Here is a 25,392-nt window from a genome sequence, read left to right as displayed (position 1 = left end):
TACTCATACTCATTGCTGTTGAGTCAGTTGCGACTCATGCCTACCCTACAGGACACAGTAGAACTGCCCTATAGGGTTCCCAAGGCTGCAAATATTTACAGAAGCAGACTGCCACATCTCTCTCTTGTGGAGAGGATGGTGGGTTTGGCTGGTGGATTCCAACCGCTGACTGTTTGGTTACCAACCAAGCACTTTAACCACTGTACCACAAGTGCTCCTTATGTACACATATACACTTTTTTTTTTTTTCATTAAAAACAAAGAACTTCAGTGTAAGGCACTGTTGTCCAAGAGTTAAATGAAGACTAAAAGTTCACACAATACCACCTTGCTCTAATGCTTCTCAAACATGTCCTTCAACCTACCACAGACATGAGGGTAATAATAGCACCCACTCAGCAAACTATTTGAAATAGTATTCCTCTCAATGCATGAACTGGCGTTTTCCCTCAAAAAAAAAAAAAAAAAAATAAGTAAAATAACTATTTTATATTAACAACAATAATTACAGAAGAAGTGTCTTGAGAGGGGGAAAAAAAACAAATAGAAAACTATAGCAGCTATTTCGGCCTAGAAAAAGTTTCCTAATACTTCCTGTGTTTTTTTAACCGTCCCAAGGAATACATTTACTCTGTTGTCGTGTAATCCTCATGATAAGAAGGAATAAATTTACAAGTGTGCCCTTGGTTCAGATGGTACTTAATGAGAAGTTAAGAGCTACCTGTACAACTGGGCTGAAGAATCAAATTTCTCTTGGTCCCTTGAGGAATCAAAACAATTGCCTAATGTCACATCAAGGACAGGATCACAAATTTTTAAGAATATCTTAATTTACTCTCATGAAATACATTAGCACTGAAACCTCATGAAAGCTGGATTCAGGGATTATCAGGAGTCTGCAACGTGACTTTTAAACAAAAACAGGCGCTTTGCTCTTTGCTGCTCATCTGCTCTTTTGCAGTAATAGTTTTCTGGGATAACCGTTCCTCACACGGACTGCAATGAATAGTCTTGAAAGTGCTTGCTTTGAAAGGAGAATTAACAAACTGGAATGCACACAGAGTAGAATGGCAAGAGGTATGGATAATTATCAACAAGACACCTAAAAGATACAGTTTTTTCAAGTTTTTACCAAAAATTCATCTCAAGGTAAAAAGTCATCCAGGAAAGTAAAACTTCAAGTTGATAAAGTATTGTTTATATGCACTACACCAAGCAATCCACTCAGGGTTTTAACAGTTGTAAAAATTAAACCACGGTATGGATGAACAATGAATGACGTAGTTTCGATGAGGTATTACTATGATTATTAGTCTCAGAAGGGGTTTCCCCAGTATGCAACGTCTTCAACAACCAGAAAAGGCCAGCAGCTTCTCATATCCTATGGGATTCAATACAGAACGCCTGTACTTCTATAAACAAGTCCTGTACATTAATAATTTTGTTACAGATCAAGGACTGGAGGAAGACACAGACGAGGTGCATCAAATGACCCTTAAATTGTTCACAAGTAGAGATGAAATTTGATATATAAAGGTGGATAAATTCGAGAGGTAGATCAACAGCTATAGTAAGCTGATTTACAACTTCCATTGAATGTAAGGACATGTCCATATTGACCAGGCCTGAAACATACTTGGTTATCGGGTTTGACTGTGTGTTAATTTCAGCAACATTTCTATAGTAACTAGAGAGTTGTTTTCCATGAGATCAGGAAGATTGGCTGGAATCAGGCCAATGTGATAAACAAGTCTTGCATTTTTTTCTAAGTCACCAAGGAATGTGCTTGTTGAGAAGATAAGGGGTGTTTGAAGGCTTTGGCCATTATTTGCTTCATCTCTACACCAGTGCTATTCTTAACACACATTGATGTATCCCACTGAATTGCATGGTCAGTCTCTGTTGGATTTAGCCACGTCAACTCATCCTCACAAACGTGGAGTGGAGGTGTTAGACAAACGATGGCCAAAAATGGCTTTCAATAGATGGTTTTGGAACACTGACTAAAGCTTCTGTGTTTTGAGAGACAATCAAGCTGTCAAATCCAGAGTTGGAAGAATCGAGGTCTGGGTCACTGAGAATACTAGGGAAGCTAGCTTTACTCTGGGTTGGAGATCTGAATGACCCTCAGCTAAGGCTACCTGAAGCCCACTTATGTCCACAGACCGGCCCCTGTTTCCAACACCCATGAAAGCAATCTGGCGAGGTGTCTTTTAGAAGAGTTTCCTTGGTGGTGCCAGCATGAGCTGGGAAAGAAAAAAACTTTTCTGTTGGAGTTATAGGAGGTAAAAATCCTGAGAGTGGTGGCCAGTCCAGCTGCTGGCCGCCACATGCAGGCTTCACAGGACAGGATTGAGCAGGTGTTTGAAACTGGCAACAAAGGGGGTGGCAGTGAGCAAACTGAAGTTGTCAAGGATTTCTTTTTACTTGAATCCACAATCAATACCCATGGAAGGAGCAGTCAAGAAATCAAAAGACACATTTTTCTGAGCAAGTCTGCTGCAAAAGACCTCTTTAAAGTGTTGAAAAGCAAATATGTCACTTTGAGGACTAAGGTGCGCCTGACCCAAGCCATGGTATTTTCAATCCCATCGTATACATATGAAAGCTAGACGATGAATAAGGAAGACCAAAGAAGAATTGACACCTGTGAATTGTGGTATTGGTGAAGAATACTGAATACACCATGGACTGCCAATAGAATGAACAAATCTGTCTTGGGAGAAATAAAATCAGAATGCTCCCCAGAAGCAAGGATGGCGATACTGTGTCTTACATACTTCAGACATGTTGTCAGGAGGGATCAGGCCCTGAAGAAGGACATCACGCATGGCAAAGCACAGAGGCAGCGGAAAAGAGGAAGGCCCTCAACGAGGTAAACGGACAGTGCCTGCAGGAATGAGCTCAAGCGTAATAATGATTGTAACGATGGCCCAGGCCCGGGCAGTGTTTCTTCCTGTCGTGCATAGTGTCACCATGAGTCAGAACTAGCTCGATGGCACCTAACAACATGCTGTCCTACACCCACTGCCATCAAGTCAATTCCAACTCAGCAACCCTATAGGACACAATAGACCTGCCCGATAGGCCGTCCAAGGAGTGGCTGGTGGATTTGAACTACCAACATTTTGGTTAGCAGCCAAACACTTAACCACTGAGCCACCAGGGCCCCCAAAACACAGTTGGCAGCAGTGGGATTCGAACCCATGACCCCACAGAGACCAGAGCCATAATCCAGTCCCGTAGACTGCTCAGCCACTATACTGCTCATTATACTTCCCTAGTTAAAAGGTAAGAGGCACTGGTGGTTCAGTGATCTTTCCATGGGGGTGATCCTGCTTTGATTCCCAGCCGACGCACCGTATGTGCAGCCACCACTTATCTGTCAGTGGAGGCTTGCATGTTGCTATGATGCTGAGCAGGTGTCCGCAGAGCTTCCAGAGTAAGATGGACTAGGAGAAAGGACCTGGTTATCTACTTCTGAGAATCAGTTAATGAGAGCCTTGTGAATCAAAACTATCTGGTGTTCTTTTATGCACAGGGTAACCATGGGGTGGGGGGTCACTCCTCAGCAGCTAACAACAATAACAGCTAAGGGGTAGGGTGGTGTCTGGATCAGGCTGCATGCTGGAGTCCTTGACTTCTAATCTTTTAATGGCCAGACTGTTGAACTTGGACATGATTCTTCACCTCTCTAAGTCTTAGTTTCTTCTTGAGTAACATGGGAATTATAATAACCGCTTTCCCTAATTTATAGGTAGTTAGAAGATGTTTCCTGAAATGCCTTGAAAATTCTAAGAAGCTATACAAATGAGAGATAGTATTAAACATCTCACGATAAGGTAATTTAACATAATTTTCTATCTATAAGTTACTTAAATGTATTAACTCCAAACAGTGAATTAAAATATATTTACATTAGCATATGCCCTGATGGTTCTAGTTCATAGCATACCCTCAACTGGACATTGTTGGAGAATCAGGTATTTATCAAGTGCAATTAACATCTCAACCACCCGTCTGTTGGTTTGTCATACTGTGGTAGTTAGCGTGTTGCTATGTATGATGTTGGAAGCTATGCCAATCGTATTTCAAATACCAGCAGGATCATACACGGTAGACAAGTTTCAGTGGCACTTCCAGACTAAGACAGACTTAAGAAGAAAGGCCTGGTGATCTATTTCTAAAAATCAGCCCATGAAAACACTATGGATCACAAAAGAATATTGTCCAATATAGTGCTATAAGATGAGCCGCCTACGTTGGAAGGCATTCAGGACGACAATGAACTCGAACACATCAATGACGGTGAAGATGGTGCAGTACTGGGCAATGTTTTATTCTGTTCTATATGGGGTCACCTCAGTCACCTCAGTCATAGCTGACTCAAGGCACCTAATAACAGCAACAATTAACATCTATTGCATCAAGTTTTCTTTCACTGATGTTAAGGACCATGACCGTGCTTCTCTCTTACCAGTGACTGTCCTTAACAGTATGTAAGATGTAGTCAGTGCCTAATCATATATTGAGTTTATATATTGAATTTACTTAGTGGTAGAGGTTTGTATTTCTAGGGCTTCATTTGGTCTCCTATCTGAGCGGCCTTCTTTTATGTCCCATTGTTCTAAATTTTAAGAAACGCTGTTACCTACAGCTCCCAACCAGAGAAGGCTGCTGTGCAGGACCACACAAGGGGCTGTACCCAGAGATATGGTAAAAACAGGCTGGGATTATAGGAGGTGACTTAAGTATGGAAAACAGGTGGGTTTAGCTAGGTTATGCAGGCTTCCTGGGGACCGGCCAACTTGCATAATTCTATGGGATCCAGGGACATAGGGGCTGTTCCTAAGTGTTTGGTACTAGACCCAGGATAATTAAGTCAGGTGCATAGTACACAGGAGTGTGAGAACCCGATGAGGGTTGTGGTTGGAGAGTGGACTTAAACAGCTACTAAAGAAGGTGAACTGACTGGCTTCCAGCCAGGGGCTCTAAACTGAGTCAAGACAATATCTGTTTAAAGACTATAGTAAAACTGTGGACCAGGCAATGCTTGCCCCTCCCCTAGCAGAACTACAATACTTTGTAGTTCTTTGGGTAAATAAATAAGTGGTAGGAATAAAAGGGAAATTTCTCAATACAAAAAAGGGCATCTACAAAAATCTCCACAGCTAACATGATACTCAGTGGACAAAGACTGAGAACATTCCCATTAAGTTCAGGAACAAGAACGAGATGCCTACTTTCACCACTCATATTTAACATCATTCTGGACGTCCTACCAGAGTAATTAGGTGAGACAGAAGAAATCAAAGGTACCCAGGTAATGAAGGAAGAAGTAAAACTATCTCTTTTTGCAGATGACAAGTATATACATAGAAAACACCAAAGAATCCACAAAAAAGCTATTAGTACTTATAAATGAATTCAGCAAAGCAACAGTGTGCAAGATCAAAACATAAAAATAAGCACGGTTTCTGTACATCAGCAATCTGCAAAAAGAAGAAATACTAAAATATTACTATTTACAATGGCATCTAAAAAATAAAATACCTATGAATAAATGTAGGTAAAATCCCTATTTACAAAAAAGTATAAAACATTGTTAAAAGAAATCAAAGAAGACCTGAATAACTGAAGAACATTCCATGTTGAAAGACTTTATACAATTAAGATGTCGATACTACCCAAAGCAATCTATTAATTCCACGCCATCTCCATCAAAATTCCAACAGCATCTTGACAGAAAAGAAAAAGGCAATTCTCCAATTTATATGGAAGGGCAAGGGATCCCAAATACTGAAAGGAACCTTGAAGAAGAATAAAGCAGAAGGGCTCAAACTCTCATACTTCAAAACCTACTACAAAGCTACACTAATTTAAACATCCTGGTACTTGTATAATAATAGACATAGAAACCAGTGGGATAAAATTGAAACTACAGGAATATATCCATAGATATGTGGTCAACTGATTTTCAACACAAATTCTAAATTCATCCAATTGGGGAAGGAAAAGTCCCTTCAATCAGTAGTGCTGGAAAAATTGGATATCCACATGCAGAAGAATAAACTAGGAACCAGCCATTACATGATGCACAAAAACCAACTGAAAATGGGTCAAGGACCTTAATTTGAAAATGAAATTCACAGAAGAGAATATAAGGACTAAGTATTTTTTGGTAGGTATCAGATATAATAATAAAAGGCATGAGCAACAAATGAAAAAAAAGACAAATGGGGCCTCATAAATATTAAATATTTCTGTTCATTAAAAGAATTTATCAAAAAAGTGAAAAGACAGCCTACATAGTGGGAGAAAAAATTTGGGAACCCTATATCTGATAAGGAAACCCTGATGGCCGCAGTGGTTAAGTGCTACAGCTGCTAAAAAAAGGGTTGGCATTTCAAATCCACCACGCACTCCATGGAAACTCTATGGGGGAGTTCTACGTCATCCTTTTGGGTTGCTATGAGTTGGAATCAACTGGACGGCACTGGGTTTGGTTTGGTTTTATATCTGATAAAGGACTAATATACAAAATTTATAAAAACTGCTACAGAGGCAGAGCCAAGATGGTGGGATACACAGACGCTTCCGGAGAGCCCTCTTTACAACAAAGACCTGAAAAAAAAAAAATTGAAAAGAATATTATGATAAGCTAGGAGCCCTGAGCTTCGAAGGCAAGCTTAGAAAATGAACTGAGGGGGAGTGGAAGAGACCGTTCAGAAGCAGAGAGGAGTTACCAGACCTGAATCGCCGGACGCACTCAGGCACCATTCCTGGTCCGGCAGCGGCAGGTTGGTACTAGCATTCCACCAGTTTCCTAAGGGAGAAGCAGCCAGCCACAAAGTCCACTCACACCTCCGGGACCTGAGAAGAATGGCGCTCTCAGCAAAAGCTAAGTACTTGCGTATATTTTGCCGTGCCCCGCCCCACCCCAAAACCGGCTTCAGCGGCTGAATTCCCTGGGCCTGAGATAGGCCCTGTTGCACCTAGAGCCATCCTCCCAACCTTGGAGAAGGAAAAAATTTGCAATTGGGGGAAAAGATAATTTGCCAGCTCCACTAAGCGGGGGAGCTCAGGACAGAAGCAGGTCCCATCCAGGCATAAATGGTCCATGGACTTTCAGCATCTTTCCCTTCTGCATGGACCTCTGTGGGCCTATTTCAGGAGAATAGGCCCTTGTTGGCAGACTCCAACTGTTTCAGCTGTGTGGTGGAGAGGTGGGTGTTTGATGTTTGACTTTGCTTTGCTTTGCCAGGGTCCTCATCTACCCACATCAGGGGCCTAAGGACTGGTAGCTCCACCAGGTCACCCAGCCACCTGTGACACGGGTCCAATGATAACTGATACCTCCCAGTCCTTACAACCAAAAATATTGGATGCCCATGGTCCGTCTGCAGAACCCACCCACCTGCACACTCTAGGGAACAGGGACGTGCTTTCCTCAGAGACACTCGGGGGTTGGTTCTCAGCCTCCTGGCCTTGTTCAGAGCGTGATCCCCTGCTGCAATCAGTTACGGGTACATACACCAATCACCCCTGCCCCTCTAAGACTGTAGGACAGAGCCTGTACCACACACATGATGATCAACTACCTGGACACCTGAGCTGAATTCATACAAGAAAAGTGAATGGACTCCTAGACTGATATACCTGATAAGAGCTCTAGCCATCTGAGGACAGAACGTCAGAACTCCAAAGGCAAAAATAATCAAGCTAGCTCACTCCAGCAACCCATTTCAGTATCTCAAAACAAAATCAAAGCAAGAAGCTACGACACATTAAGAAAGCATAAACTAACATAATACCTCACGGATGGCTCGGAGACAACAGTAAATACCAAGTCATATAAACAAACAGACCGTGATCACCTCAACCAGCTCTCAAAACAAAGAATCCAGGGATCTTCTAGATGAAAGTGCATTCCTGGAATTATGTAAGCCAGAACACAAAAGGCATCGGGAAGGAAATGAGGCAATATGCAGAACAAGCCAAGAAACACACAGATAAAGCAACTGAAGAAATTAGAAAGATTATTCGGGAACATAATGGAAAGTTTAATAAGCTGGAAAAATCCACAGGCAGAAAGCAATCAGAAATTCAGAAAACTAACAATAAAATTACAGAAGTAGACAACTCAATAGAATGTCAGAGGACCAGAATTGTGCAACTAGAAGCTAGAATTTCTGAACTCAAAGATAAATCACTTGGTACTAATATATCTGAAGAAAAACCAGATAAAAGAATTAAAAAAAAATGAAGAAACCTTAAGGATCATGTGGGACTCTATCAAGAGAAATAACCTACGAGTGATTGCAGTACCAGAACAGGGAGGGATAACAGAAAATACACAGAGAATTGTTGAAGATTTGTTGGCAGAAAACTTCCCTGATATTGTGAAACATGAGACGATATCTATCCAAGATGCTCATCGAACTCCACATAAGGCAGATATTAAAAGAAAGTCACCAAGACATATTAAAACCAAAGATAAAGAGAGAATTATAAGAGCAGCTAGGGATAAACGAAAAGTCACCTACAAAGGAGAGCCAAAAAAAAATAAGCTCTGACTACTCGGCAGAAGCCATGCAGGCAAGAAGGCAATGGGATGACATATTTTAAAAAATTAAGGAAAAAAAATTGCCTGCCAAGAATCATATTTTCAGCAAAACTGTCTCTTAAATATGAAGATGAAATTAAGACACTTCCAGATAAACACAAGTTTAGGGAATTCATAAAAACCAAAACTACAAGAAATACTAATGGAAGTTCTTTAGTTAGAAAATCGATAATATCAGGTATCAACTCAAGGCTAGAACGCTGGACAGAGCAAGTAGACGTCAACCCAGACATGGAAATCCAAAAAAAAGCAAAGCAAGATTATATATAAAAAAAAAAAACTCAAAACAAGGTAACCGCAATGTTATTATATAAAAGAAGACAACATTAAAATGATAAAGAGGGACTAAGACATGTAATCATAAACCTTCCATATGGGGAGGAAGATACGGCGATACAAAGAAATAAAAGATAGATTTAAATTTAGAAAAGTAGGGGTAAAGAATAAGGGAACCATAAAGGAGACAAACTATCCTACTTATCAAAATAAAATACAAGAAAAAAATAGAGACTCAGCAGAAACAAAAGCAACAACAACAAATATGAGGAAAGGACAATTTATAAAGAAAAATCTACTCAGCACATAAAATTAAGTGGGAAAAAGAAAGTGTCAAGAACACACAAAAAAGGACATCAAAATGATAGCACTAAATTCGTACTTATCCATAATTACCCTGAATATAAATGGAATAAATGCACCAATAAAGAGACAGAGAGTGGCAGAGTGAATTAAAAAACAAGATCTGTCTATATGCTGCATACAAGAGACACACCTTAGACTTAGAGACACAAACAAACTAAAACTCAAAGGATGGAAAAAAATATATCAAGCAAACAACAATCAAAAAAGAGCAGCAGTGGCAATGTTAATTTCTGACAAAATAGACTTTAAAGTTAAATTTATCAGAAAGGATAAGGAAGGACACTACATAACATTAAAGGGACAATACACCAAGAAGATATAACCATATTAAATATTTATGCACCCAATGACAGGGCTGGAAAGTACATAAAACAAACTCTATCAGCTTTGAAAAGTGGGATAGACAGCTCCACAATAATAGTAGGAGACTTCAACACATGATTTTTGGTGAAGGGCAGGACATCCAGAAAGCAGCTCAATAAAGATCCAGAAGCTCTAAATGCTACAATCAACCAACTTGACCTCATAGACATATACAGAACACTCCACCCAACAGCAACCAAGTATACTTTCTTTTCTAGCGCACATGAAACATTCTCTAGAATAGACCACGTATTAGGTCATAAAGTAAGCCTTAGCAGAATCCAAAACATTGAAATATTACAAAGCATCTTCTCTGACCATAACACCATAAAACTGGAAATCAATAAGAGCAAAGCATAAGAAAAAAACCAAACACTTGGAAACTGAACAATACCCTGCTCAAAAAAGACTGGATTATAGAAGACATTAAGGATGGAATAGAGAAATTCAGAGAATCCAATGAGAATGAAAACACTTCCTATCAGAACTTTTGGGACACAGGAAAAGCGGTGCAAAGATGACAATTCATATCAATAAATGCACACATACAAAAAAGAAGAAAGGGCCAGAATCAAAGAATTATCCCTACAACTTGAACAAATACAAAGAGAGCAGCGAAAGAAACCCACAGGCACCAGAAGAATACAAATAATAAAAATTAGAGCAGAACTAAATGAAGTAGAAAACAGAAAAACAATTGAAAGAATTAACAAGACCAAAAGCTGATGTTTTGAAAAAATCAACGAAATTGATAAACCATTGGCCAAAATGACAAAAGAAACACAGGAGAGGAAACAAATAACCCAAATACAAAATGAGATGGACGATATTACAAAAGACCCAACTGAAATTAAAAGAATCATATCAGATTACTATGAAAAATTGTACTCTAACAAATTCGAAAACCAAGAAGAAATGGATGACCTCCTAGAAACACACTACCTACCTAAACTAACACAAACAGAGGTAGAACAACTAAATAGACCTATAACAAAAGAAGAGATTGAAAAGGTAATCAAAACACTCCCAACAACAACAACAAAAAAAAAAACCCCTGTCCCGGAAGGCTTCACTACAGAGTTATACCAAACTTTCAGAGAAGAGTTAACACCACTACTACTACAGGTATTTCAGAGCATAGAAAACGATGAAATACTACCAAACTCATTCTATGAAGCCACCATATCCCTGATGCCAAAACCAGGTAAAGACACCACAAAAAAAGAAAATTACAGACCTATATCCCTCATGAACTTAGATGCAAAAATCCTCGCCAATAGAATTCAACAACATATCAAAAAAATAATTCACCATGACCAAGTGGGATTCATACCAGGTATGCTGGGATGGTTTTCAACATTAGAAAAAATAATTAATGTAATCCATCACATAAATAGAACAAAAGACAAGAGTCACATGATTTTAACAACTGATGCAGAAAATGCATTTGACAAAGTTCAACACTCATTCGTGACAAAAACTCTCAGCAAAATAGGAACAGAAGGAAAATTCCTCAACATAATAAAGGGCATTTATACAAAGCCAACAGCCAACATCATCCTAAATGGAGAGAGCCTGAAAGCATTCCCTTTGAGATCGGGAACCAGACAAGGATGCCCTTTATCACCACTCTTATTTAACATTGTGCTGGAAGTCCAAGCCAGAGCAATTAGGCTAGATAAAGAAATAAAGGGCATCCAGATTGGCAAGGAAGAAGTCAAAGTATCTCTATTTGCAGATGACATGATCTTATACACAGAAAACCCCAAGGAATCCTCCAGAAAACTACTGAAAGTAATAGACGAGTTCAGCAGAGTATTGGGACACAAGATCAACATAAGAAAATCAGTTGAATTCCTCTGCAACAACAAAAGGAACATCGAAGAAGAAATCACCAAATCAATAGCATTTACAGTAGCCCCCAAAAAGATAAAATACTTAGGAATAAATCTTACCAGAGATGTAAAAGACTTATGCAAAGAAAACTACAGTACACTTCTGCAAGAAACCAAAAGAGACCTACATGAGTGGAAAAACATACCTTGCTCATGGATAGGAAGACTTAACATTTTGAAAATGTCTATTCTACCAAAAACGATCTATACATTTAATGCACTTTCGATCTAAATTCTAACGACGTTCTTTAATGAGATGAAGAAAGAAATCACCAACTTCATACAGAAGGGAAAGAGGCCCCGGAAGCATTACTGAAAAAGAAGAACAAAGTGAGAGGCCTTGCTCTACCTGATTTTAGAACCTATTATACCGCCACAGTAGTCAAAACGGCCTGGTACTGGTACAGCAAGAGATGCATAGACCAGTGAACAGAATTGAGAATCCAGACATCAATCCATCCACATATGAGCAGTTGATATTTGACAAAGGCCCCAAAACACTTCAATGGGGAAAAGACAGTCTTTTTAACAAATGGTGCTGGCATAAATCATACCTCACTCCAGACACAAAAACAAGCTCAAAATGGATCAAAGACCTAAATATAAAATCTAAAACAATAAAGATCATGGAAGAAAAAATAGGGACAACGTTAGGAGCCCTAATACATGGCATAAACAGTATACAAAACATTACTAACAATGCAGAAGAAAAACTAAATAACTGGGAGCTCCTAAAAATCAAACATCTATGCTCATCCAAAGACTTCACCAAAAGGGTAAAAAGATTACCTACAGACTGGGAAAAATATTTTAGCTATGATATTTCCAAGCAGCACCTGATCTCTAAAATCTACACAACACTGCAAAAATTCAACTGCAAAAAAACAAATAAACCACTTTAAAAAAGTGACAAAAAATATGAACAGACACTTCACTGAAAAACACATTCAGGTAGCTAACAGATACGAGGAAATGCTCACGATCATTAGCCATTGGAGAAATGCAAATGAAAACTACAATGAGATTCCATCTCACTCCAACAGGACTGGCATTAATCCAGAAAAGAAAACAATAAATGTTGGAAAGGCTGTGGAGAGCCTGGAAAAATTATGCACTACCGGTGGGAACGTCAAAGTGGTACAACCACTTTGGAAATTGATTTGGGACTTTTTTTTTTTTAATAGCTGGAAATAGAACTACCATACGATCCAGCAATCCAACTCCTTAGAATATACCCTAGAGAAATAAGAGCCTTTACACGAACAGATATATGCACGCCCATGTTCACTGCAGCACTGTTTGCAATAGCAAAAAGATGGAAGCAGCCACGGTGCCCATCAGCAGATGAATGGATAAATTATGGTATAGTCACACAATGGAATACTACACATCGAGAAAGAACAGTGATGAATCTGTGAAACATTTCATAACACAGAGGAATCTGGAAGGCATTCTGCTGAGTGAAATTAGTTGGTTGCAAAATGACAAATATTGTATAAGACTACTATTATAAGAACTCAAGAAATAGTTTAAACTGAGAAGAAAATATTCTTTGATGGTTATAAGACGGAGGAGGAAAGGAGAGTGGGATGGGGTGTTCACTAATTCCGTAGTAGATAAGTACTACTTTAGGTAATGGGAAAGACAACACACAATACAGGAAAGGTCAGCACAACTGGACTAAACCAAAAGGAAAGAAGTTTCCGCAACAAACTGCTTGGAAGGTCAGCGAAGCAGGGGCGGGGGTTTGGAGACCATGGTTTAAGGGGACATCAAAGTCAGTTGGCATAATAAAATCTATTAAGAAAACATCCTGCATCCCACCTTGGAGAGAGGAATCTGGGGTCTTAAACGCTAGCAAGCAGCCATCTAAGACACATCAATTGGTCTCAACCCACCTGGATCAAAGGAGAATGAAGAACACCAAGGACACAAGGTAATTACAGGCCCAAGAGACAGAAAGGGCCACATAAACCAGAGACTACATCAGCCTGAGACCAGAAGGGCTAGATGGTGCCCGGCTACAACCAGTAACTGCCTCGACAGGGAACACAACAGAGAACCCCTGAAGGAGTAGGACAGCAGTGTGATGCAAATCCCAAATTCTCATAAAAAGACCAGATCTAATGATCTGGCTGACACTAGAAGGACCCTGGTGGTCATGGCCCCTACACCTTCTGTTGGCCCAGGACAGGAACCATTCCTGAAGCCAACTCTTCAGACAGGGATTGGATTGGACAATGGGTTGGAAAGGGATGCTGGGGAGGAGTGAGCTTCTTGGATCAGGTGGACAATTGAGACTTTGTTGGCATCTCCTGCCTGGAGGGGAGATGAGAGGGCAGAGGGGCTTAGAAGCTGGCAAAATGGACACAACAAGAGAGAGTGGAGGGAGGGAGCGGGCTGTCTCATTAGAGGGAGAGCAATTGGGAGTATGTAACAAGGTGTATATAAGTTTTTGTGTGAGAGACTCACTTGATTTGTAAACTTTCACTTAAAACACAATAAAAAGTAAAAAAAAAAAAAAAAAACAAGAACTGTTTCTTTTTCCTATTCACTTTTAAAGTTCTATCACAGAACTGCACGGCCAAACAATTTTAGACCTGGGAAACACCGTAAGATATGCTTTCTCCTGACACTAGTCTTAAGTTTTTTCTACTATATTTACTGTCATACAGTATTTTTCATGGTGCATTTATTTAATACATAGACATTTCACAATAAATGATGTACCAATGTTTTTTCTGAAACATATTTGTTACCTTTATCAGACAGTTGAGAGGCAGGTCCCAGAAAGCAGCCCCTGGCCCCGCCCAGGTCCCTGCTCCTCACAAGCTGAATGGCTTAAGCTGTTCCTTATTTTAAGGAAATCAGATAAAAATTTATGGAATTTTTATTCCAAAATAAATATTTATGGAATGAAAACAACTGCATTTACAATAGCATCTAAGAGAATAAAATATATAGGAACAAATGTACCCAGAGATGTGAAAGGCTTATACAGTGAAAATTATAAAATACAGCTGAAAGATACCAAAGAAGACCTAAAGAGATGGAAAGACATTCCATGCTTATGAATTGGAAGGCTTAATATAATCAAGATGTCAGTACTACACAAAGTGATCTACAGATACAACAAAACTCTAATCAAAATTCCTACAGCATTCTTTACAGAAATGGAAAAAAAAAATCCTCATTTTTCTATTGGAAGACAAGAGACCCTGGACGGCAAAAGCAATTTTGGAAAAAAAACGAAGTAGCAGGCCTCACATTTCCTGACTTCCAAACATATTAGAAAGCGACAGTAAATCAAAGCAGCTTGGTACTGGTTTAATGACAGACACACAGACCAAGGGAACAGAATTGAAAATCTGGCGATATAATCCAAACCTTTATGGTCAACTGATTTTCAGCAAGTGAGCCAAATCCATTTAAAGGTGAAAGAATAGTCTCTTCAACAAATAGTGGTGGCTAAACTGGATTTCCCCAAGCAGAAAAACAAAACAAGAACCATACCTAGTACCATATACAAAAACTAAATTGATACGGATCAAGGACCCCAATTTAAGTCTAAAACCATACAGTTCTTGGAAGAAAATATAGGAGCAAACCTTCTGGACCAAATTTATTTTCAATGATACATTATCAAACACAACAATGAATGCACAAGCATCAGAAAATATATAACTGGGACCTCATAAAAAGCTAAATATGCTCATCAAACGACTTAATAAAAATGGGGAAGAGACAGCCTACAGACTAGGAAAAATTCTTTGGGAATGATATAAGTGACTGGAGTCTAATATCTAAAATATATAGCAAACTTCTACAACTTAATAACAAAAAGACAAATATTCGTATTAAAAACTGGCCAAAGAACATGGAAAGACATTTCACCAAAGGGAATATTCAAATGGCAGACAAATGAGAAGATGCTCAAAGTCATTAGCCATCAGGGAAACGCAAATCGAAACCACATTGGGATACCATTTCACTCCCAATAGGATGGCTAAGATAAAAAAAAAAAAAAAAGGGGAAATAACAAGTGTTGGAGGTGATGTGGAGAAATCTGGACCCCTCATTCATTGCTGGTGAAAATGCAAAATGACACAGCCATTTTGTAAAACAGTCTGCTGGTTCCTCAAAAAACAGGAGGTGGAGCGGCTATATGACCCAGCAATTCCACTGCAGGTATATGCCCTAGGGATCTGGTAGAAGTGACAGAAACAGACATAAGGAAACCTTTTTCATCGCGGCACTATTCACAATAGCAAAATGACAGAACGTACACAGGAATAAAAAAAAAAAAAACAGGAATACTACTCAGTAATCCATGAGTTCCTGAAACACCTTGGAATATGAAAGGACCTGGAAGACATTACCTCAAGCAAAGTCACTCAGTCACAAAAAACCAAATATTGTATGTTATCACTTGTTTGAAATGACATGAACAAATAAAAATATACAGGAAATAATGTTCATTAGTGCTTACCAGAGTCGGGGAGGGGGAAATGGAAATTCACTCTCTAGATAGTAAACACTTGTTATTTCTGGTGATGGAAAACGTAACACCAAGTGAGAGTGAAATATATACGGCTTGATGAACGCAAACCATGTCAGTGAAATGTACAGAAGGAAAAAACTTTTTGGTGACGGCATGTAATACATACTTTTAAAACACAAGCAGAAACAACCAAAAATATACATGCAGGTATATATATATATGCATGTAGGCATATATGTGTACACTTAAGTACATATAAGTATATGTAAGTGTATATATAGGTGCCCACCCCAGCCCGGCACTGGGTTTTTTTTTTTTAATATATAGGTGCACACATACGTGGATATACATCTATTACACTATGCACATATATTTATATATATATAATAAATCACATAGAGGAAATACTAATGAATATTTCTTAGAAATAACGAAAAACCTCACAGAATTCTTTTTCTGGATTTGAAGTTTTAGGACCAGAGCCTCGTGGAATATCTTGGTCCATTGGCATGATATAGTTCATAAAGTTATATTTTACCGCTTAGTTTGCTTAAATAGTGTCTGGGGTTGCAAAAGCTTGATATTGGCCTTCTGAGTTACAACTATTGGTCTCTACTCATCTGCAGCAAAACAGAATGTACGAAACAAAAGAGTCAAAGAAGAAACTTGTCTACAAGGCAAACAGTCTGTATAAACCACAGTCTCATCTGCCCTGAGACCAGAAAAACTAGCTGGTGCCCAGCTATCACTACCACCCATTGTGATTAGGGCCACAACAGATGGGTTGTGACAGAAAGGGAGAAAAACGTGTAACAGAATCTCAAAAGCATTAAAAAAAAAAAACAAGGTTACTGGACTGGTTCAGACTCAAGGACTCCCTGAAACTGCCATGAAATACACTTCAAATTTTGAACTGAAACTAACCCCTGAGGTTACCTTGTACCTAAATAACAAATAACAGACTGACTCCCAAAATAATGTACATCACCCATAAAGCACCGTGCTCCTTTAAAAATCACCTACATGAGACCAAATGGTCAACAATTTAAACAAAGATGAGAATGTCAGAGTCAGGGAAATGAGATCATAGGAAACAGAACAACCAGAACGTAAATAAGGAGAATGTTCAAGAATTGCGAAGAACTTAACCAAAGGGAACCTAAAACACAGTAAAATATTATTTTTTAAAAAGTAATAAGCTTAGAAACAGCGGTGGTGCTTGCACAACATGAACACAATGTCACTGAATTGTGCCTGCGAACAAGGTGGGAATCACACGTGTGTTGGTACATGTATACTGACCACAATAAAAAGAAAATTTAACATATTTATGGAATCAAATAAAGCTCCAGAATTTGTTATACTTTCTGATATATAAGACCTAAGCAAATACACTCCCTTTTAAGAACTGCACACTTAGTCCAAATCCAGAGATTGCTGCTTAAGAGGCAGTTCCTAAAATGAGAAATAAACTCAGTTGAAATGTGAACCCTCTCAAGCCTGCTCTTTATAAAGCCCCTGATTCCAAATTCAACCTCCCAGCTTTCCTACTGCACAAGGCACACAGCTGTGCTGCCCTTAGAAAGCAAGGAATCCCTCACCCAAGGGTCAGTTTTGCCTCAGGCAGCCCTGCTGTTCATTCAAACCTCCCAGGCCGCCTTGCAATAAGAAATGCTTGGTTTTCACATCACCTGCCTTCGCACTTCCTACTACATTGTATTTGCATTTTTACATGCACTACATCATACTCTCACTGCCCCCTGGCTCTACAAACCTTCTAGGAATGCGTGTAAGAGATCGCCTAAGGAAAAGGCCCTCTATATATGTAATTCAGTTTCCTTTTTTCTCCTGTGTTGTGATTAGGAATACCTGTCAGCCAGGGTTATTTCCTTACTGCCTGCACAGCGGGCACTGTGAGAACAAAATTTGGTTGCCAAGACAAAGGTGCCGGGGGAGGAGCCATCACTGAAGAAGCTATCTGGAACTGTTTGACTTTTGAAATAATTTTAATGTTTAATTATTGAATTACATTCGTTGTCAGAAATACAAACTTAAACAAGAATGTAAAATATAATAATCTGAGAAGCAACAGGAACCTACTTTTGCTCATGGAATTAGAGGCTGCTGGCATTCCTTTGATGCAGTGGGGCTTATCCGGAAAGAAGATCATGAGTAAGGCTGGTCATGCTGGAGCTCCCAGAGTTTTCAGTAGTGGACCGGAATTTAGGGACACCAGGACTGCTTCCTAAACAATGATGCATGCTGTTGTAGGTTAAAACATCACAAAGTTCAGTAAAAGCAAAAAGAAAGTTTTATTCGGCATACATTGAAATCAGCAAAAGTTGAGAAGCGGCCAAGCACGCTGCCAGAGCCATGTCTGCCCGAGTACAAGGAAATATTACAGAATAAAGCAAGAATGGGTAAATGGACAAGCACGCTGCCACAGCCATGCCTCAATCCAAAGACTATTACAAAGTCAGCTGTATATATTAACACTACAAAATGGGCAAAACCACTGAAAGCTTCACCTGTTCACAGATTGGCTAGAAACTGTGATCCTACATCGTGAATTGTCTCTCTCAACAATCATCACTACAGGTTTCAGTAACGAGGTAGGCGGGTCTTCATTGGTCCAACAAATTTCTATTCATTAAACGTTAACAGAAAAAGATAAGAGTGGAAAGTCTTTTCTGTTCCCACTTATGTGAAAGGTTCCCTGAAAGAGATTTTCCAAGACTATTTTTTTATCTTAGCTGTTGTCTTTATGTGCCTTCTCTGAGGAAGGAACTCAGGACCTTCAGATTATGCCTCAAGGCCCCGTTGTAAGTCCCTGGGAGCCCTTGTGAGCCCAGCAACAGCTGGGTCACATTTTCTATGCTCAAAGACAGGGAATAACGACTCCAATAGTATTTCCTACATCAATACACACAGAGTGCGCACACACACTCAAAACACGGTGGAAATTCTGAAACAATCCTCATTACAAACACTGAGTTTCATCGTCACCATATGTATACCCCAGCCTTCATTAGACAAAGTTTGCCAAATTTTTTTCATGAAGTACTGGTGCCCTTGTAATAATTCAAGAACCTACCACCTTGAGCTAAGGATTGGGCTGAGTTTAGGGGCACAAAACTAGATATGTTGGTAAGAAAATTAAAGTCTAGAGAAGAGCTTTTGTGCTGTGGGTATGAGAAAGAACCTACCCATGGCCCCAAGAGAGTTACACGATTTGTGTTGCCAATTGTAATTTGAAGGAAACATGCAGCTTTTTGCCTGTCAGGTCCCCTTCATGGTATGTCTCCTCGTCCCAACCTGCCCTCCGCCCCTCCCCCACTGTAGAATGTCTTGAGTCCTACGTTCTACTCCTGTTTAGATTCAAACTTCTCCCTCCTTTCCTTGGATCTCTGAGCATCTGTTGGAGCCAGGTCACGCTCTGAGTCCAGGACGGGACTGAGGGCTGAAGGCTGCCACACAGTTGTGGTCAGTGTCCAGGCCTGTGGAGAGGACTTCAGCAGGAGGTAAGATGGTGCGGAGGGGGTGTGTTATCAGGTCCCTGCCACCCCTTCAACCTTTGGAAATTCAAATTTGACGCTTCCCTTGGGGAGAAGCTCTCTGAACAGGAGTAAGGACTGGACCCCTGACACTGCCAAGGACATCCCACCTGGGGAGGATCAAGAGGCAGATTGGAAAAATGAGACAGGAGGATGGGGAAAAAAGGAAAGGGGTTTTCTAATGTGTGTCACGAAAAGAAACGCTAGGTAGGAAACGGGGAAACCACTCTTTTGAAGACTCACTCCTTCAAGAAAGTCTGGAGGATGTCTTTCACTTAGAAGGCCCCTTCCCTGCTATTGAGGCCTGCTGGGGGCATTTCAGACAGAGTGGATATCAACCCCGTTCCGTGTGTTGAAAACACCATATGAGGATGGCAGGGTGTCTGCCAGGGATTCCTGAAACAGGCTCTGAGAGTCAGCGACAGCTTGGCCCTCTTACTTCTTGGTACACAGAGGCCCAGGAGCCTGGTTGAACTGCTCCCAAGTTCTCTACTGGGAAACTTCTCAACTGGAGAAAATTCACTCCAGAGGCTTTTGCAATATTCACCATTTCCCCATTCCATACTGCCACTCATCACTTGAGATTCATGGCACTGATTCCCAGTGACCAGGCAGGGAATTCACATGACCCAACATCTGATTGCCTCTCATCCTTCTCCATTCGCCCTTTTCCTTTGTCTCAACAGCAACTCCAGTGCTGGAACCGAATATGACCACGAATCCTGGTGCCTCCATGTCTCCTTCCACTGCACTGCCCTTTCCCCAACCCAGTCTCGGACCCCCACACCGAACACCCTGGGAACCACACCCACTACCCTGCACGACTTCATCATGCCCTCCTGCAACCCCTCTGGGGCTCTCTGCTTTCCCTGGGACACTGCTGGTGCCAGGTGTTGGGGACTCTGGCCCCAGTGGGGCCCAGCCTGGCAAGGTCATTCTCCAACTCAGGATAGAAGGGAGATCAGAAAAGCTCCCTGGAACTCAGACCTTTGTCATGGCTCAGACCCCACTCAATTGGAGTACCCCGGGGGCTCCCGGTGGGGCAGTTGAGCATGCTCCACCTCCAACTGGGGAAGCATCTGCTGTGGAGCAGATGATTCCTGTCACTTCTGTTGTGGGTACTCTGGCTTACAGGGGAGGTTGGTCCTCAGCTCCTTCTCTTCAAGCTCCACCACCAGCTGCCCAGCTGCCTCCTTTTTCCCCCAAGTGAAGGCTTGGTCAGATCAACATGGTTCTTCTGGGGAGGAGAGCCTGGCCACCACCCAATCCAGGCCTTCACTGCATGACTCCTCCTGTAACCCTAAGAGTGTTTACCAGAACTACCGATGTTGGCAATGCTTCAAGTCCCTGGCCCGGAGGCACCATCCCCAAAGTCCTGATACAGAAGCTCTTTCCTGCTTTCTCATGTGAGTGCCCTAGTCAGGGGGGACCCCTGAGATTATCCTGCAGCTTTCAAATAAAGGGAAGCCATGGTGGCGTAGTGGTTAAGTGCTACAACTGCTAACCCAAGGGCTGGCAGTTCGAATCCACCAGGCGCTCCTTGGAAACTCTATGAGGCAGTTCTACCCTGCCCTACAGGGTCACTATGAGTCGGAATCGACTTGACGGCAACGGGTTTGCTTTGGTTTGATTCAAATAAAGAGAGCTGGGAGAGACACGATGGGAGTTAGGCTCTTTAGGAACATTTGAAAGAAAATCACGAGGGTGATGGGATATGTTATAAGACACATTCCCAATAATATTAACCAATCTTCCCCATGTACAACAATTTCACGTGCCTTATCGCAATTGATGCTGGCCACCCTGTACGTGAAGCCAATCTGTATGCTGGAATCATTACCCTAATAATTATTTATAGGAGACTAAACACTTTGATAAAGTACAGAGCCATGATGTGAATTTTGGTCTCAGACTACCAATACCACATTCCTCTGCTGGTCTTTACTTTCCAGCATAGGAGTTGACCATATGTAGGCCAGTGCCATTTCAAATCCAGGTGAGGAGGGAGACGGGCAGGGCCTACAACAATCATTTGAAATACACTCCCACCCTCATTCCTCTGGAGAATTCCAGTTAGAACAGGGAGGTGGTAGAGTATACATAGAGTGCTGACGGGCTTGGGCTCTGCCCTAGCTGGACTTGTAATACTGACCAGGTCATTATACATCTCCACCCTCCAGTATCTCATCAAATAAGGAAACAATTACAATTAATTCAGAGGACAGCTAAGAAGATGACATGAGCTAATATAAGGAGTGCTCAGAGAGTGCCTGACACTTGCGCTGCCTCATTACATGATGTCCATTCTTGTCACTGGCATGAAGGAAAGGCAACGTAGTCCAAGAAAAGTACCCACGAAAGCAAAAATGTCCTAGTTTCAGTGTGTATGATTGGAAATTAGCCATGAAGTCCACGGTCATGGGCTTCTGTGAATGGAAGGCAGACTGATTAGTCATGTGGGAAGATTTGTCTTTTCACAGCAGACCCTACATCTATCAACCCTGGGCTCCCCACAGTTATTTTGGGTCAACCAATAACAAACTCTTATCACAATCCAAAGGATGATTTTCCACACACAACTTGCCCCCAAATGGCTGAAAGATCGATGGCATCTACCCCCCGCTCCCAACCTCACGGGAATAAAGACAAAGTCCAACAAAGCCAACTTTCAAGCAGTCTTAGGGATTCCCTGCATTCCAAAACAGCTGTGTTCCGTTTGATCATAGTCTCAAATGCAGTTGGGCAGTATGACTTATGATTTTCCAAACTCCAGATAGCAGAAGTCTCTCTCAGTCACCACGGGCTGCCCTCACCTTTGTTTCTGGGCAGAACTCCTGCTCTTCACACCCTGAGGTTCTAGGGCTGTGTTCACCAAAGAGCAGAACCTCTACTCAAAAGTCATCTGGGAGCTGGCGAAAATGTTCATTCATGGGACCCTTGGACTTGATCTTAGAGTAGATTTTAAGGTGCTCTGCCAGGTCGTTCTGCCCACAGTCCTACGGACTCATAGCACATTCTTTTCTTTGGGCTGTTCCTCCTGGGAGTGTGTATCTTAGTGTAGTTGCCCTGCCACTGGTATCCTGGAGGCAAAAAAACACTTGAAATCTCAAACACTGGAAGAGGGATTTGACACAGAGAAATAGCAAGACAGATGTGATGATGGGCAGGGGATATGTGTAGGGGTGGGGTCAAGATGGGGATAGAATACGTACTTGTAGGAAGTTACAAACAAGCATGTGGTTTTAGCCCAGTCCTTCGATCCCTGGCCCGACTGAAGCCCACCATGACCCTGGAGGAGGGACTGTGGCGGTCTGTGCAGGAATGGGAGCACAAAAGCAACTTTGACCGGATGATCTTCTACGAGATGGCAGAAAAGTGAGTTCATGGCATCCCAGCTCTATGGGGACCGAGTGATGGGGTCTGAATGAGGAGGGTGGGTTGAGAGTGGCTGCTGCCTGCCTGTGTTGGTACAAGTCGGAGGGGATGTTGTGAGGAGGAGGAGGTGTGCGCTTGGACAGGGCTCCTAGTTCCCCGATGATCCCTCTGTACCCTCAGTGTCTACCATCACATTCACTGCTTGGAATTCTGTCCTACCTCCTTCAAGAAATGCACCCCTTCTACATATTATTTGTGGATGTCTCGATATTGAGAGCGTTAAGATGGAATGGGGATAAACACTGTGGCTACCAATGGGGATAAATTCCAAGCCGTAGACACTCTGCAGTGAGGGGATACGATGTACCACACAGGTTCCTCCTTGCCTCAGTGTCCATATACCTGACAGGAAATTTGGGACCAACCTTCCACATGACAACTGGCACAAAACTGTTCTGTAGCCATCCAAGAATGGCCCAGGCTGGAAAGCTTTGTTCAGGGGACGGCAATATCTCAAGTCAACCTGTGGACGTGTCTATCACCCTTATTGCCTTTCCCTCCTTGGTTTTAAAAAAATCATCATAGGATCTGAAGCTTTCCTGAAACCTTAGATTCCACCTTCTTCCCAATATATCTCGGATCACTTGTCTCCTTGGTTAATAGCTCATGGGCTCAAAGCCTGACACCAGGACGGGGAATCTAGGATCTAGTCCATGGTGTTATCTGCAATCAACTTCATCCCATACCAGGCTCAAGCTGTCAGCTCTAATGTGTGTATGTTAGGAAAGGGCAGGAGAGTCTTGAAGCAGGATGTACCTAAGTGGGGTCCTGCCGTGTGTCACATAGTTCTGATTGAAATCAACCAGCCACTGTCGGAGTTGCGGTGTGCCATCAGGTGCTAAGGGTGTGGAAAGGAAGTGAGCACCATGGCTCTGTCAGGAGGAGCTTCCAAGAAGGCATGGCTCACTTCTTTCACACCCTTCCTAAGTTATGATGAGTTATGCTACAGGTGAAGGGATGATGTGAACATGTAAGGAGCCCCCAAACTGTGTGTGTGTGCCACAGAGAGAAACTCCCTCCTGGGAAATGGACTTACTCAGCACCTTGCCGGGTCACTGAAGGCACTCTCTGCTGCCCTACAATCGACTGTTGCCCGGTGCTGGGGCTCCTGGTGTGCCTTGCCTTCTTCTCAGCAGGGCCCGTGCCTCCTCCACCCTTGTCAGGTTCATGGAGTTTGAAGCAGAGGAGGAGTTACAGATTCAGAAGTTGCAGCAGAGGAATGTGTCCGTGTGCCTGCCTCCTCCAGTTTCAAGGCATCTTGATCCTCAGAAGCCTTCATCCACTGTGGCTGGCCAGCACCCAGGTATGGCTAACCAATTTCAACAGGAGCTAAGGTCCAGGGGATCAAAGGAGGAATGTAGAGCCTAGCCATGTTTGGAGAAGGCATTGTCTTCACATGGGGTACTTCCCTTTCAAGGGGGGGCAACGGCTATTTCTATCAGTAGAGCCTGACGGAAGCCTGGGCTCTCAGCTACACTTCGTTACACACTAGTAATGAGGCGGTCAAGTTTTATAACTACTGTCTCACACAGATTATCAAAGATCACACAGATTATCAAAGATGAGATCCAATATCTAATCAGCCTAAAACGTGGGTCTCAATGAAAGGACTTCTTGAAAAAGCAATAGTTCCAAGTTTCCTCACAGGATGATTCTCTTGGACATTCTACCTATTACATCTCCTCTCACGGTTCTTGTGGCTTCGGGTGTGCCCATCTCACCAGGAACCATTTTAGGCTCTCCAAAAAATCTGCCCTTCCAACGTATGTTTGAGTGGTGTCTTAGTTATCTAGTGTTGGTAGAACAGATATACCACAAGTGAATGGCTTGTGGTATTTCATTCTCTCACAGTCTAAGTGGCTAAATTCATTCTCTCACAGTCTAAGAGGCTAAAACTCCAAAATCTGGGTACGAAACTCCCAGGGAAGGCTTTTTCTCTTTTGGTTCCAGTGGAAGGCATTGTCATCAATCTTCCCCTGATCTAGGAGCTTCTTAGCACAGGAACCGGGAGTCCAAAGGACGGGCTCTACTCTGGGAATTTCTTTCTGGGCCACATAAAGTTTCTCTCCTCTCTACTGGCTTCTTTCTTTTATATTACAAAAGAGATTGAATCAAGATATAGCCTAATCCTGCAGATTGAGTCTTGCCTCATTTACACAACTGCATCTAAACCTGCCTCATTAACATTGTAGAGGCTAGGATTTACAACACATAGGAAAATCACATCCGATCAAAACAGGGTGGATAACCACACAATACTGGGAATCACGGCCTAGCCAAGTTGACACACATTTTGTGGGGACACAACTCAATCCGTAACAGGTCAAATGGCCTGGAATGTTCTGCCAAATTTACCTCCTTCTTTCTAACCTCTCC

General features: G+C 41.6%; 1 protein-coding gene and 1 pseudogene across 3 annotated transcripts in view; one reads left to right on the top strand and one right to left on the bottom strand.

Moving 5' to 3' along the window:
* Nucleotides 1-599: 599 nt before the first annotated feature.
* LOC126061742 (CCR4-NOT transcription complex subunit 11-like) lies at nt 600-19,237 on the bottom strand (annotated as a pseudogene).
* A 3,490-nt stretch (nt 19,238-22,727) lies between these two features.
* LOC126061822 (NUT family member 2D-like) overlaps nt 22,728-25,392 on the top strand; it is a 215,289-nt gene continuing 212,624 nt past the window's right edge. For all 3 annotated transcript variants that reach the window (XR_007513886.1, XM_049858636.1, XM_049858635.1), the window contains exons 1-2: nt 22,728-22,956; nt 24,180-24,319. Coding sequence is in view for 2 of the 3 variants with exons in the window: in XM_049858636.1 (XP_049714593.1) it covers nt 22,754-22,956; nt 24,180-24,319 (343 nt within the window). In the remaining variant the exon portion in view is untranslated. The remainder of the gene's footprint in view (nt 22,957-24,179; nt 24,320-25,392) is intronic.

The sequence above is a fragment of the Elephas maximus genome, chromosome 18 (assembly GCF_024166365.1).
Source record: "Elephas maximus indicus isolate mEleMax1 chromosome 18, mEleMax1 primary haplotype, whole genome shotgun sequence".
Classification (NCBI taxonomy): Eukaryota; Metazoa; Chordata; class Mammalia; order Proboscidea; family Elephantidae; genus Elephas; species Elephas maximus.
Note: the sequence above shows the minus strand (reverse complement) of the source record. Positions and strands in the feature narration are given on the sequence as shown.